The sequence below is a fragment of the Microtus pennsylvanicus genome, chromosome 11 (genome assembly GCF_037038515.1).
Source record: "Microtus pennsylvanicus isolate mMicPen1 chromosome 11, mMicPen1.hap1, whole genome shotgun sequence".
NCBI lineage: Eukaryota > Metazoa > Chordata > Mammalia > Rodentia > Cricetidae > Microtus > Microtus pennsylvanicus.
In genome coordinates, this window is record NC_134589.1 from 50,433,704 (window position 1) to 50,447,942 (window position 14,239).

The window sequence follows — 14,239 nt, forward strand, 5'->3', positions numbered from 1 at the left end:
GCTAAAATATCATGCTGTGGAATATTAGTTGAAGTTGTGCTACGTTTATTTATGCTATGGAATATTTGTTTTAATGATTCAAAGGTGTGCTGCATTCTTTTAGGTTTCATTTGTTTAACTCTGTGAAGCTGTGCTACTTTGCCTGTCTAAAACCCCTGATTTGTCTAATAAAGAGCTGAACGACCAACAGCAAGGCAGGAGAAAGGATAGGCATGGCTGGCAGGCAGAAAGAATAAGTAGGAGGAGAAATCTGGGAAGAAAGGATCAAAGATCTAGGGAAAAAAGAAGGAAAGGAGGACGCCAGGGGCCAGCCACCCACCTATATAGCAAGCCATAGAGTAAGAAGTAAAGGAAGATATACAGAAATAGAAAAAGGTAAAACCCAGAGGCAAAAGGTAGACAGAATAACTTGGTTAAGAAAAGCTGGTTAGAAACAAAGCAAGCTAGGGCAGGGCATAGAAGTAAGAATAAGCTTCCTCCAAAAGCTAGAGATAAATCCTGTCTCAAAAAACAAACAAACAAACAAACAAAAAGAATAAGCCTCCATGTGATATATTTTGAAGCTAGCTAGTTGACCTCCTAAAGAACCAGAAGAGCAAAGAGAAAAAAAAAACAACAATATCAATACCAATTTGTAAATATAAATTTAAGTCTGAGTTTCTTAAAAGATATATAAAATGAAATATATTTAGGTGTACTAATTTCATTTCATGAATTATTGGTATATAAAAAGAAGTTCACATTCCTTTCTTCTGGCTGTGTGCTGGAACGCAAGGTCACTGAGTGCTCTAGGTAACCCAGGCCTTCTGCTGGTGTGGTTAGGATGCTCTGAGAAACAAGTTATGACAGGACAGACTCTGTGTCCAGCACCAAATCCACACTGACACAGTCCCCATACCTGAGGTCCTCAACTTGGGTCCTCCAAAGGACATGTCACCTGGACAGTGGTCAAGTGTTTGGTTGCTTCAATCACATACTGGTACATTCACAGCTTTTTTTATTTTTACTGTTAAAATACATTAGTGACAAGTTTTTTGTGTCAAGTTTCCAGCTGTGGCTTCCCTGTCAATAAAATGTCTTTGGCAGTGTGAACCAATACCAATAGTCACAACAGAGAGCAAAGGGCACCTCCTTCTTCATTGTGGAGTGGAGGCCTGGCTGCATTCTCATGCCTGTCCTTTCTTACATTATAAAATTTTTTATTTAACATTTTGTGTCCTCCAGGAGAAACATTGCAAAATTAAAAACCACAATCTTTGGCTCTTGACTCCTCAAATGTGTTTCTTTATATTTTCCAACATAGTATTTGTATTGCTTATTTGGGAATTTCCATAATGCAGCCCAATCACACTGACTTTCCAGTCCCTGCATGAATATCCTCCCACCATTCTAACCTCCCCCACCAAAAATGAAGAAGAAGAAAGAAAGGAAAGAAAGGGGAGGAAGGAAGAAAAATTAAGAAAAGGAAAAAATATGAGTCACAGAAACATCTATGTCCCTGTTTCAAAACCGTGAATCTGCAGTAATCAATATCACTGTAAAAGTAGCTTCCTTGCCCTTTACAGTCAGTGGGATCATGAATCATGGGCTTCTACTTGGTTTCTGGCAATAGCACTGCTACGAACATCCACCTGGTCTACAGACTCAGCACTTTCCGGGAACTTCCTCTTGATGTCCTGTGGGAGTGCAGACAACAGACGACAGGACGGCCCTCTGCTGAAGCACAGAGCACAGACACCATCACAGTCTTTATCAGCAGCACGGGCCAAAGCTGTCAACATGGCCTCTGGGGTAACATGGGCCATGAACACCACTATGGACCGCAGTGACAGCCAGGCCCACGGACATGAACACGGCCTCTGGTAATGGCACAGACAACAGACATCCACATGACCCCAGACGACCTCAAAGAACACCCACATCAACATGACCTTCAGCAGGCCCAGGGCCCATGGATATCAACATGGCTTCTGACAGTGGCACAGACAGCGCACGTCCACATGGCCCTCAGTGGTTACATGGGCCTCAGATGTCAAAACAACCACTGGCTGCAGTAGGATCAATGACCCAAACATGGCCTGCATCCACAACATGGACCACAGACATCGAAATTGTTTCAGGTGGCAGCATAGACCACAGATCTCTGCATTGACCTCAGGTTTCATCATGGCCTAGGGCAGCAGCACTGACCACCAATACCATGGCCTCTGGAAAAAAATACAGATAGTGAAGGTCTTTCTAGGAGGTCCAATCCAGAAAACGAACTGTTAGACCTGATACGACTAAATGTAATTTTCTATCCTTCTTCTTCTGGTGTAATTTTAAACTGTGACACCATATTGACAAGATCATCAAATCCTAGAAGTCCATCAACGATTTCTTTATCACTCTTCGTCACAGTGTGAGTTCTTGATCCTATATTCTTGTTTATTGTCTAGTGGCAGAAGCTGCCATAGGTTCATGGTTGCATTACAATCCATGGCCGAGAAGAATTTACTTTAACATGTGTGCAGGGGTTCCTTCCAGTTACGGCAGCCATGCTTGGTCTGGACACAGCTGGTGAATGACACAGACCTCTGAATCCTCATCACCTCCATCTTGCAGCAAGACTGACTGAGGCGCCCAACACGCATAACTGCAGTGAAACAAGTGACCGTTTTCTATATGGACAGTGTTGCCCTACAGCAGAGCCCCTGACACGGACATGGGCAGACTGAATAGACGTGAACATATAGTTAGCCTGGGGTCTCCTCTGCTGCTTTCACACTAAGTTGCGCTAAGAACCAAAGTTTCCATCACTTGAGGGACAGACAGAGCTCAAGGTAAAAGGAGCTAGGTAAGAGAGGGTGTGGCATCTTCAGGGGAGGGGTCCATGCAAATTCCTGTGGTCTCTCAATTGCTCTATGAGTAATCCTTAACAAATTCATTTCTATTCATTGATATGAACTTAATGAGTCAGTCTTTGGGCAGTGGAAAGGTCAGAAGTTAGGGCAGATATTAATCTCCCCAGAAAAGTCACACCACAGTTGTGGTCAACAAATAGCTCAGTATATGCAAATGAGACTATACACTAGATGGCAGATTCAAACTAAGTGTGAAAATACATACAATAAACTGCTTTTTCAAACATATTTTCAGGTTATTTAAACTCGAGAATTTTAATTTTATTTGCTGTTTATTTTCTTTTCTTAAGTTATAAACAGTTCAGGAGAAATTAAAAATGTAGCAAGGGTATAGTTTTCAAACTTCTGAAATCACACCTTATCAAAACAGACTAAGATTTATAAATTCAGCAGTGATTTTTTTTTTAAGGTAATCATGTGTTCTGGCAAGGTTTTCATCCTATAATAACATTGCCTGAGATTATTTTAATGTATGTCTTAAATAACTTGCCACATATGTCCTAGCTTAAAACAATTTATTGAATAACAATGTTTTGGATGGAAAAAGTTTCAGATGATAAAAATAAGGGATTTTTGTTGTTGTTGTTGTTGTTGTTGTTTTAAAGTGTAATGACAAGCAAAAATTACTCATTGGTGACTAAAGTATTTATTCACTGGCAAAGAGAAAGCCTTGCTGACACGTGGTGCTGATAAACTGGATGTCTGCATGTAAAGAACCTTCCTCTGCTCTCACCCTGTAGTGCACTCAACTCCAAATGCACCAAAGACATCAACCCAAGACTTCAGGAGTTAAAAAAAATACACGGGGATTGGGCCTAAGAACCACTTCCTGAAATGAAAAGCCTGTGGGCTGGACAGGCTACAGGGAGGAGAGAGAGTCCAGAGATCCAGAGCACAAACCTGGGAGCTCCAGGAGATTCTGCTGAACTGGAACCTGGTGGCAAACCTGGGATACTCTGCTTTACTGGATGAAAGAAGTGAGGCTCAGACCTGAGTCCTGCACTCAGCAGGCGGTGCCTCTGCAGGCCTGGCTGAAGCTCTCAAGGGACTCCTCCTCCAGCCCAGGCTTCTGCAGAGAATTCACAACAGGAAACCAGGTGAACAATGCTCAACTTCCACTCACAGGGTCCAGAGGAAGACCATCTGCCATCTGCGCAGACTCTGATTCCTGCCTGGCTTCCTGGAGGAGCTGGGTCTCTTTCACTTTCAAAACTACTCTTACTAGCTGAGAAGCCTTGCCCAGGGAAGCACGCATCAGAGAGCCCCCTAAAAGAGCAGGGTGAGTAGTGGGACCAACAGAGTCCACCGAACTATTTGAGTTATGGGACGATAAATGCACTAAGGCACACTGCGGCAGACATGGGGGACCTTGTCCTGAGAGCCCGGGCCCAGGCTCCACCCCTGCTTGGAGAATCTGCAGGCCAGCCCTGGTGGGTGGAAGGTCGCTGGATTTCTCTGTAGGCTCCATGTGTCTGCTCCTGTCATAGCCTATTCTCACCCTCCTCTGTCCTGACTTTCATGAACCTGCAGGTATAAGGGTCGTGAGTGGGGAGGTGTTAAGTGGGAAGCCTGAGAATGAGAAATAAAAAGACAAAAGTAATCCATGGGACCAGCAGGGCTTGCCTAAGATGATAATTTATGCCATGCAGTTTGTTTAAAAGAACAGTATCATATAAACTATTTCCTGGGGAAAGTGGCTAATGTCAAAAGAAAGCTACATCCATCAGTTTTTATGGCTAGCCTGGGCCAAATCTTCACTGCTGTGGTTCTTCAAAATTAGAGACCTAGATCTCCTGTCAGCTGCTGGTGGTGGGAACTGTGTCTTCCTCCAGGAACAGTGCGGATTCTGCACCAACAAACCCAAGCTGGTTGAGAGGGACCCACAGACTTAATTAAGGACCAGACAAAGATTCAGTGACTGTCATCTTCCTAAGGGTGAGCTTTTGTTCCCTTACACTCTGGCTCCTCCCCTTGATCTCTCCATTCCTCCTTCTCTATTTTCCCTGTCCTTTAAAAGTTCACACAAGTTCCTCCTGGATCAAATCCTTGCCATCACTAGGTCCACATTAGGACAATGGGTACCCTGGCTACGAGCTTACTGGGTCACCTTTCTTGATTCTCATCTTACTTACTGACTGTAGCCCCATCTATTAACGGTTTTTAAAGGTTCCTCTGGGAAGGAATGTCAGCAATCACAGAACCCACTGCAGCAGTATAACTTAAAACTGTTTTCCTGGTTCATGAAGTCACCCAAACCTATGCCCCATAAACCCTAGGAATAGAGCCTAGCCTGACCTCTGCCTTCCCCCTCCTGCTGGAAGCAGGCAATGAGAAAATATACCCCCTTCTTATAATGGGTCCTCAGTGTTAGATAAATGACCTTAATGACCTAAGAGAAGAAACCTTAGATAGCTGGGAAAACCCAACTCAGAATAACTTCCCTGACAGGAAAGCCGATGTAGTGCCAAGAATATCTGCCAAGATCATTCAAGAATCCATAAAGAACACATGCGCTGATAAACCTTCCTCCCAGAGCCCCCTCTTTTGCCCTATAAAGTCCAAACGCCTGCACCTGGGCACACAGTCTCCATCCCCAAGAGAGACTGGAATCCTTTGGTTGTTGTGATCAGAGGACCATCTCCCTGTAATGCTTGCTCTGTTCTTTCTTTTCCCGATCTTCTCCATGGGTTCTGATCAAACACCCTTTCCCAGAGCGGAAACGGTTGTCAGAGACCGGGATCCACTGCCTCCTGTTCTGAGCAACAACAAAAGGGAAAAGCAAAGCTCTGCCAGCAAGAGCTGCACAGCCAAGCACCGTCACCATGGAAGAAGTTCAGTCCAAGAAGACAAGTGGCGCAGAGGAGGCTCAGCAAAAGGGCCAACAGGACTTGACAAAAAGTAAGTACAATAAGGACCCCAACCCACCGCTACTGTAACTCCTCCATCACCACTGAGCCCTCCTGCCAGGGTTTCTATGGGCAGGCTAATCACCTGTCAGAAGGATTCACAGGCCCAGGACAGCCTGGAACCAAAAGGCATGCAGAATGACCTAAGTGAACTTTAGAGCCCCACACCCTCAGCTACAGGAGTGCATTCTCAGGCCCCTGGTAAGGAACACTCTGAAGCTTCAGGAGTGGGGAAAGACTGGTATTCAGGATGGCTCTAAAAAGGAGGAGCTCAGGGTTCAAGTCAGTCCCCAAAAGGAGAGCTTGGGGACACTTAAGTTACAGTTCCAGACTGAAACTTGGCAGGGGCAGACTGCAGTCATGGCTCTATCACCCTGGACAAGTCACTTTACAGCCCTCAGCCTCCATGTCTCCATTTAAGAAACAGGAGGGAGGTAAAAACCTGTTTCCTTGGCTGTGAGAGTAAAGTGAAAATTCATGTTGTTTATTGAACAGTATTCAATTAATGTTCAGGTATTATAAGTACAAGTGAATACAATTTCAGCTGCTGTTATTATAGTTTGTAACCCTGGGCGACAGAAGGTCAGAGCCCCACATGAAGGAGCTGAGGCTCACAGAGAAGACTAGAGACTCACACAGAGGACTAATAAAGAACCAGGGCAGATGTGTGAACTTCATGGTCCCAGAGAAGGATCTTTCCTCATCAGGAACTCTGAGAGCATCTTGTGATAGTGAAGAAGGCTATAGGGGTGGGGAGTAAGGCCCCCAGGTTTGTTGCCCTGGCTCCTATCTCTGTGTTAGGCCATCAGCCTCTGTGACACTCACGGTGGGGAACATGAGCAGCCTGTGTGCAGAAATAAAGATGAACTAAACTTGAAGCTGTGAAAGGAACTTAAAGTCCACATAGGTAGTGGTTCTTCACAAGTGACCACCCATCTGTGTGGGGACCTGAACAAGGGACTTAAATACAGTGAAGCCATAGTGGAGGGCTAAGGGTCACAGACTAGAGAGGCTCCACTATACTATGCAATGCTGAAGTTGCATTTGACACAAGAACAATCTGGAAACCATGATGGTTAGCAGTGAGTCTAACCCACCTGGCACCCAGAATTCAGCTCAAAATACGAGTGTGCACTGAAGACCTAAGGGAGTCATGGAGGTTCTGATGACCCAAGAAGGTTTCTGCTCCTTGAGATGGACAAAGAGAAGAGGGCAGGCTCCTGCCTCAGCTTCAGTCATTTTCTGCTACTGACTTCATTCTCTTTACCGGGGCCATATTTGTAGACAGATTTTCCTTTGACCACCAGCTCACCAAAAACAACATGGAGACTTGTTATTAATTATAAAACCTCAATGTATAGCTTGGGCTTACACTATTAGATCTTATAACTTAAATTAACCAATTTATAATAATCTTTGTTTTGCCTCACTACTTTTTACCTCTCTTCCATCTTGAACCTCCTGCTTTGTACCCGTGTCCTCTGGCATCTCTCGTGCACCTAGATCCATCTCCTCTTCTTTCTTTCTCCCTGGAAGTTCCACCTAACCTCTTCCAGCCTGACTATTGGCCATTTAGCTTTATTTATTTTACTTTTATTGATTAAACCAATTTTGTTAAACTAATTAGAAAATGACTTAGCAAAAAACTTATCTTTACAGTGTACAAAAGGATTAGGCCACAACACACACCCTTGCTGCTTCCTTTTCTCAAGCATGAAAGTAGCCTTTTCTATCCATTGCACAAGGTTTAGAGAGAGAAGTAAACTTGTCCTAGCTTAAAGCACACAGAGACAGACACAGGGCTGCAATCCAGAACTCTCAGTACCTGGGAAATGGGAGATACCTCTTTCAACCTAGTGCTACAGTGTGAAGTCCTGCCTAACCCTCGTCCTTCATTTTAAAGTTCATTACTTTTACCCCACATTAAGCTTTGAAAATGTTGACTATAGAGTCAAAGTCCCTTGCCTTTGATGATCACACTGATTTTACTTACTGTGTGATAGGAATAAAGTCATTATGTCTAAGGACATTTTGAAAGAGATTAGTCCTGTCTCACAGAACTTCCCTGCTGTTCCATTTAAAATAATTCCCCTCCATCCTGACCTTTCTAATTGCATTTAATTATGATTCAAAACTGTGTTTTAGAGACTCTCACATTCCTCCCAAGGATGCCACTTACTAAGTAACCATCAGTAACAACTTGAAATGTGTGCTTCAGCCCGCTAGAAATTTGTCAGAATCTGTGTTATAGGTTGTTTCGTTATTCTTTAGCTCTTTGGTGGGTACTGCCACCCAGTTCCCAAATAAATCCAGTCTTTTTCTGACTTACGAATGGCTGACCTTAGCATTTTTTTGTGTGTCTAGCCAGCTTTTCGTAAATTATCCAGTCTATCTACTGCCTCTGGGAGTTTACCTTTCCTTACTAATTACTTTGTAGACTGCTGTGTAGCTGAGTATCTGTCCCCAATGAATCTTTCTCTTGTTCATGTCTCTTCCTTCCTCGTTTATTCTCACGATTCACAGCTTTTAAGCTATTCTATTCAAATAATTTCTCTCCATCACTAACTTCCATGCTCAAGTTTCATTGTGTATCAAAACTGTGTTTTAAACATTCTGGTCTTCCTCCCTAGGATGCCACTTAGTAACTGTCAGCTATTATTGTAAATACGTACATGAGCCCCCCAAATTTTTCTCAAAATCACTCTTTCTAATACAGTATGCCCAACTTTTAAGTTTTAGATCAAATACTAAGAAATAATAAGGCATCAAAAATGAGGTTGTTAACTAGTTGTGAAAATATTCCTATAATCCCAGAACTTGTGAAATTAATGCAAGAAGAATCTGAGCTTGAGGCAAGCCTGAACTACACAGTAAGGTGCTACCTATCCTGGCGGGACATAAAATCAGAGAGCCACATGAGGGAGCTGAGTCTTAGAGAGGAATGTGGAGACTCACACAAAATAGAGTAGAACAGCATTAGTGTGTGAACTCATGGTCCCTGTGAAGGAAGGTGACCCTGCATCCGGTGTAAGAGCATCATTCTCTCCATGAAAGAGTGGAGAAGGGTATGAGGGTAAGGAGGTAGGACCCAGCCTTATTGCCCTGACTCTTCCTGCTGCTTCTCCGACAATCACACAACCACTACCCCTTCCCATTGCACTTTCTTCATCATTTTCAGGTTCAACAATCACACCCTATGTGGATCCAACTACCCTTGAAGACTCCTTGATACTTCTGAGCTCAAACCTTAATAACCTGAGACAAATTCTGATGTCAGGTAAGGGGCTTGTTAAAAGGGAACCTGCAACACAAATAATAAAAATCAAGAGACAGATACTAGGAGTTCAACCTGAATATCAGAAAAGCAAAGCAATTAGCCACTAGCTTTTACCTCTACCCCAGACTGAAATGGGCAAGATCCTGTATCCACGAATCCTGAAGACTTCACAGTCCACTGAGTTCCTGTCTCTTCCCCTTCATATTCCTCTCTCTGTCTTGTCATATCGCTCCTGCCTCAACCTCCTTAGTGCAGGGATCACTTTTGTGTGTGCTCCCTTTCTCATTTAGACAGATCCTATCTTGTGTAGCCCAGGGTGGCTTTGAACTAACAGAGATCCATCTGCCTCTGTCTCCCAAGTCCAGGAATTAAAGGTGTGTGCCACCACTCCCTTGCTTGTATATCTAACTAGTATGGCTGCTTTGCACTCTGATCTTCAGGAAAGCTTTATTTATTAAAACACAAATAGTATACCACTAAAGGAGCATGGGAAGTCTGGATCCAGAACCAAATGTATCTGAGCTGGCAGCTATGCTGGGACTTCTAGTCCACATAGATGGAGGTTCTTCACAGCTGAGCCTTCACCTGTGTGGGTCCTGCAACTAAAATGAACAATCAGAAGACTGATGGAGGAATATTAAGAGTCACCGGCTAGAGATGATGTCTCTCGGCTATGCAGTGCTGAAGCTGCACTTGACACATGAAGAAAGAGGAACCCATGGGGGTCAGCAGTGAGCCTTGCACCAATGTCACCCAGATTTCAGCTCAACATATGAGTGGGTTCTGAAATATCGGGGATAATACAGCTCCAGAAGTTCTAAGAAGGTTTCTTCCTTTAGACGGAACCAGGGAGACAGTAGACTCCTGCCTTGGCTTCAGCCTGACTTCCCATATTTCAATTTATACAGGCCACACCCTTGTGTCTTCCTCTTTTCAAACATGAAACAGGCCAACCCTTTCAAGTGAACTAGGTCTGGAAAGAGATGTTAACTTGTCCTGACTCACAGCACACAGAGATACACGGAGAAAAGATCTAGAGCAATAAAAGCCTTCCTCCACACTCATCCTGCTACCACTCTGTGAAAGTCCTGCCTATACCTAACCTTCTCTCTCCCTTCAAAGTCCATTCTTCCTTCCCCACAATAAGCTTTGAAGACTACATTGTCAAAAGCCGTCACCCCTTTCATCTTACACCAGTAATAATGGCAATGATCAAAACATAGGCAGGAGAGGATGTAGGGTCAAGGGAACACTGCTGCATTGCTGGTGGGATGGCAAGCTGGTACAGCCTCTTTAGATATCAGTATAACGATTTCTCAGAAAATTGGGAAACTATCTTCCTAAAGACCCAGCAATACCGCTTTTGGGTATATACTCAAGGGAACATCAATCATACCAAAAGTACATGTGCTCAACTATGTTCATAACATAGCCAGAATCTGGAAACAACCTAAATGCCTCTCTTGTGAAGAATGGATAAGGAAAATGTGGTACATTTACACAATGGAGTACTACATAGCTGGAAAAAATGACATCTTAAAATTTGTGGGCAAATTGATAGATCTAGAAAAGTTCATATTGAGTGAGGTAACCCAGACCCAGAAAGACAAACATCATATGTACTCATTCATAAGTAACTTTTAGACATAAAGCAAAGAAAAAACACCATACAATTCACAATCCCAGAGAACCTAGACAACAAAGAGGACCCTAAGTGAGACATACATGAATATAATCTACATGAGAAGTAGAAAATGACAAGATCTCCTGAGTAAATTGGGAGCATGGAGACCATGGGAGAGAGGAGAAAGAGGGGGGAGGAAGAGAGGAGAGTGCAGAAAATCACATAGCTCAATAAGGCCATTTTTTAAAAATGCCATCACTCCTAGTTGTCACCTTGGAATCATTTAATGTTGGTCTTATAAAAAGCCATTCCAGAAATTATGTCCCATTTTCATTATCTGAGCATTGATGTTGCTCACCCTTTGTTCTGCTGCCACCTCTTCAATAGGTGAAGATTTACATCTTCAGGCTGCACACAAGAAGGCTCTTGCTCATGGGGCTTAGGGAAGACTCCACTGATAAATTGCATCACATTAGACTGTTCATGTCTCTCTTGTCACAAAGCTTTTTCCTATGCTAACAACAGGTTCCTTCTCTCACTTCTTTCCCTCACTATTTCCACCTTCCTACTTGTTTTATTAAAATAGTTCCACTACTTTTCTGATGTCCATGCTCATTTTCATTGTGTATCAAAACTGTGTTTTAAAGACTCTCACCTTCCTCCCTGAGATGCCACTTAGTAACTGTCAGCTATTATTTGAAATATGTACCTGAGTCCCAAAGAATTCTCTCAGAATTGCTCTGTCTTATAGATCGTACACCCACCTTGAAGTTTTAGATCAAACATAAAGGAATTACACGCATCAAAAATAAGACTACTAACTGGCCCTGAACATATTCCTGTAATCCCAGAATGTATGAAATTAATGCAGGAATAATCTGATCTTGAGGCAAGTCTGAACTACACAATAAGATACTATCTATCCCTGTGCAACATAAAGTCAGAGACCCAGAATGGGGGAGCTGAATCTCAGAGAAGAATGGAGATTCACACAAAGTAACAGAGTAGACCAGCATTGGTGTATAAACTTCATGGTCTCCATGTAGGACATATCCCTGAAGCAGGCGTAAGATCATCATTCTCTCCATGAGAGAGTGGTAAAGGGTATGAGGGTAAGCAGGTAGGATCCCAGAGCTGCTACCCTGGCTCCAACTGCTGGTTCTTAAACAATCACACAAACACTGTCTCTTTCCATGTCTCTTTCTTCATCTTTCAGGCTCATCCACAACTCTCAAAGTGGATCCCACTGCCCTTTGGGACTCCTTACAACTACTGAGCTCAGACCTTGGAAATCTGAGACAAATTCTGATGTCAGGTAAGGAGCTTGTTAATTGAGAATCTTATGACTCTGGATTTAGAACCAAAATAAACTGAACAGTCAGCAGGGAATGCGACTTATAGTCCATATAGATGGTGGTTCTTCACAGGCTAGAGTCTACCTGTATGGGGACCTGGGAAGTCAATGGTCAAAGGAGCTATGGCAAAATGTTAAGCATCCCAGACTAGAAATGATGCCTCTGGGATCTGCAATGCAGAATTTTCATCTAACACATGAAGAATCTGTAACCCATGGGGGTCATCAGTGAGCTTAGCCCTACTGTCACCGAGAGTTCAGGTCAAAGTATGAGTGGCTTCTCCAATCCCAGGGGTGCTGCAACTCCAGAAGAGGGTCCTTTCCTGTAGATGGCATCAAGGAGAGGGTAGGCTGCTCTCTCAGCTCCAGCCTGACTTCCCTTATTTCAGCTTATGCAGGCAACACCCTTGCCTCTTTCTGTTCTCAAACATCAAGGTAGCCACTTCCTTCCAGTGCAAAAGTTCTTGAGAGAGAGGGTAACTTGTACAAGTTTACAGCCTATAAGGACAGACAGAAGAATAGAATCTAGACCAATGTGTGCCTGGGGAATGAGTTACTCTTCCTTTATCCTACTGCTACTCTGTGAAAGTCCTGCCCACATCAAAACCTTTCCTTCCATTCAAAGTCCATTCTTACCCAAATTTACATTAAGGCTTGAGAATGAAGACTACAAAGTCAAAAGCCATCACCCCCAAATTTTACCTAAGGATCCTTTAACGTGCGTCTTGGAAAAGGCCATTCCCGAGACAGTATCTCTATTTCATTATCTGAGCATTCACATTGCTCACCCTTCATTCAGATGCCATCTCTCCAGTATGTGCAGATCTCACATCTTCAAGAAGCACATAAGGAAATCCTTACACACAGGCCATAGGGAAGACTCCACTGATGATACCGTAGCAGAGATTAGACTGTTCAAGTATCTCTCTTCTCAAAAATTTCCTCCTATGCTACCAAAAGATTCCTTCTCTCATTTCTTTTTTTCACTATTCCCAGCTTCCAAGTTGTTCCATTAAAACAAGTTCACTCCATCCAGAACTTCCATGTTCAAATTTCATTGTGTAATAAAAATGTGTTTTAAACAGTCTCAACTTCCTCCCAAAGATGCCACTTAAAACCTGTCAGCTATTGCTTGAAATATGTGCCTGAGTCCCTAAGAAGTTTTTCAGAATCGCTCTGTCTGATGGACATTAATATCTACCTTGAAATTTTAGAATAAAGGCTAAGGAAAATTATAAAGCTTCAAAATATGATTATGGACTTGTAGTGGACATATTCCTATGAATCCTGAACATGTGAAATTAATGCAGGAAGAATCTAAGTTTGAGCCAAGTGCTGAACTACACAGTAAGATGCTACCTGTCTTCTGGCACATAAGCTTAGAAACCCCGTGAAGAAACTGAGGGTCAGAGAGGAATGGAGACTCACACATAAGACTAGAGGAGACCAACATAGGTGTGTGCACTTCATGGTCCCAGTGTGAGAACCTGTCACTGAAGCAGGTGCAAGAGCATCATTCTCTCCATGAGAATGGAGAAGGGTATGAGGGTGAGCTTGAAGGACCCAAGTACTGCTGCTCCGAATCCTAGCCCTGTTCTCTAACAATCACACAACAATTGCCTCTTTGCTTGGCACTTTATTCATTGTTTCCAGGCTCAGGATTCACAAGCTACATGATTCCCACTACCATCAAAGGCTCGTTACGACTACTAAACTCAAGCCTTGAAAAGCTGAGAGAAATTCTGATGTCAGGTAAGAAGCTTGTTAATTGGGGACCTGACAAATTTGTATTCAGAACTAAATGTAAGCTAAGCTGGAAGCTGAGAATGAGAATTCTAGGCCACATAGATGGTGGTTCTTCACAGGTGAGCCTCCACCTGTATGGAGGCCTGGGACAGGTAACTAAAATGAAAGGTCAAAGGAGACATGGAAGAATGCTAAGAATCACAGGCTAGCAATATTCTCTTGGGACCTCTAGTGCTTAAGTTGCAATTGACACATGAAGAAACTGGAACCTGTGGTGGTCAACAGTGAGGCTAGCCCAAATAGAACCCAGGGATCAGTTCAAAATTTGAGTGGGTTCTGGAATATCAGAGTCATGCAGCTCTTGAAGTTCCAAGAAGTTCTCTTGAGGTGGACTCCCAAGTAGAAGGAAGGCTCCTGGCTCAGCTTGAG

General features: G+C 43.2%; 1 protein-coding gene across 8 annotated transcripts in view; it reads left to right on the top strand.

Annotated features, from left to right (window-relative positions):
* LOC142860488 (NACHT, LRR and PYD domains-containing protein 1a-like) overlaps nt 1-14,239 on the top strand; it is a 132,683-nt gene that overhangs the window by 58,402 nt on the left and 60,042 nt on the right. The window contains exons 1-6 of one of the 8 annotated variants that reach the window (XM_075991821.1): nt 3,824-4,182; nt 4,684-4,838; nt 5,616-5,801; nt 8,988-9,086; nt 11,927-12,025; nt 13,718-13,816. The exons of 2 other annotated variants lie outside the window; for them this stretch is intronic. In XM_075991821.1, coding sequence (XP_075847936.1) covers nt 5,726-5,801; nt 8,988-9,086; nt 11,927-12,025; nt 13,718-13,816 — 373 coding nt within the window. In that variant the 5' untranslated portion in view covers nt 3,824-4,182; nt 4,684-4,838; nt 5,616-5,725. Of the gene's footprint in view, nt 1-3,823; nt 4,183-4,683; nt 4,839-5,615; nt 5,802-8,987; nt 9,087-11,926; nt 12,026-13,717; nt 13,817-14,239 lie in introns of those variants that run through there. 5 more of the 8 variants (XM_075991818.1, XM_075991819.1, XM_075991820.1 and 2 more) reach the window with 5 other exon arrangements.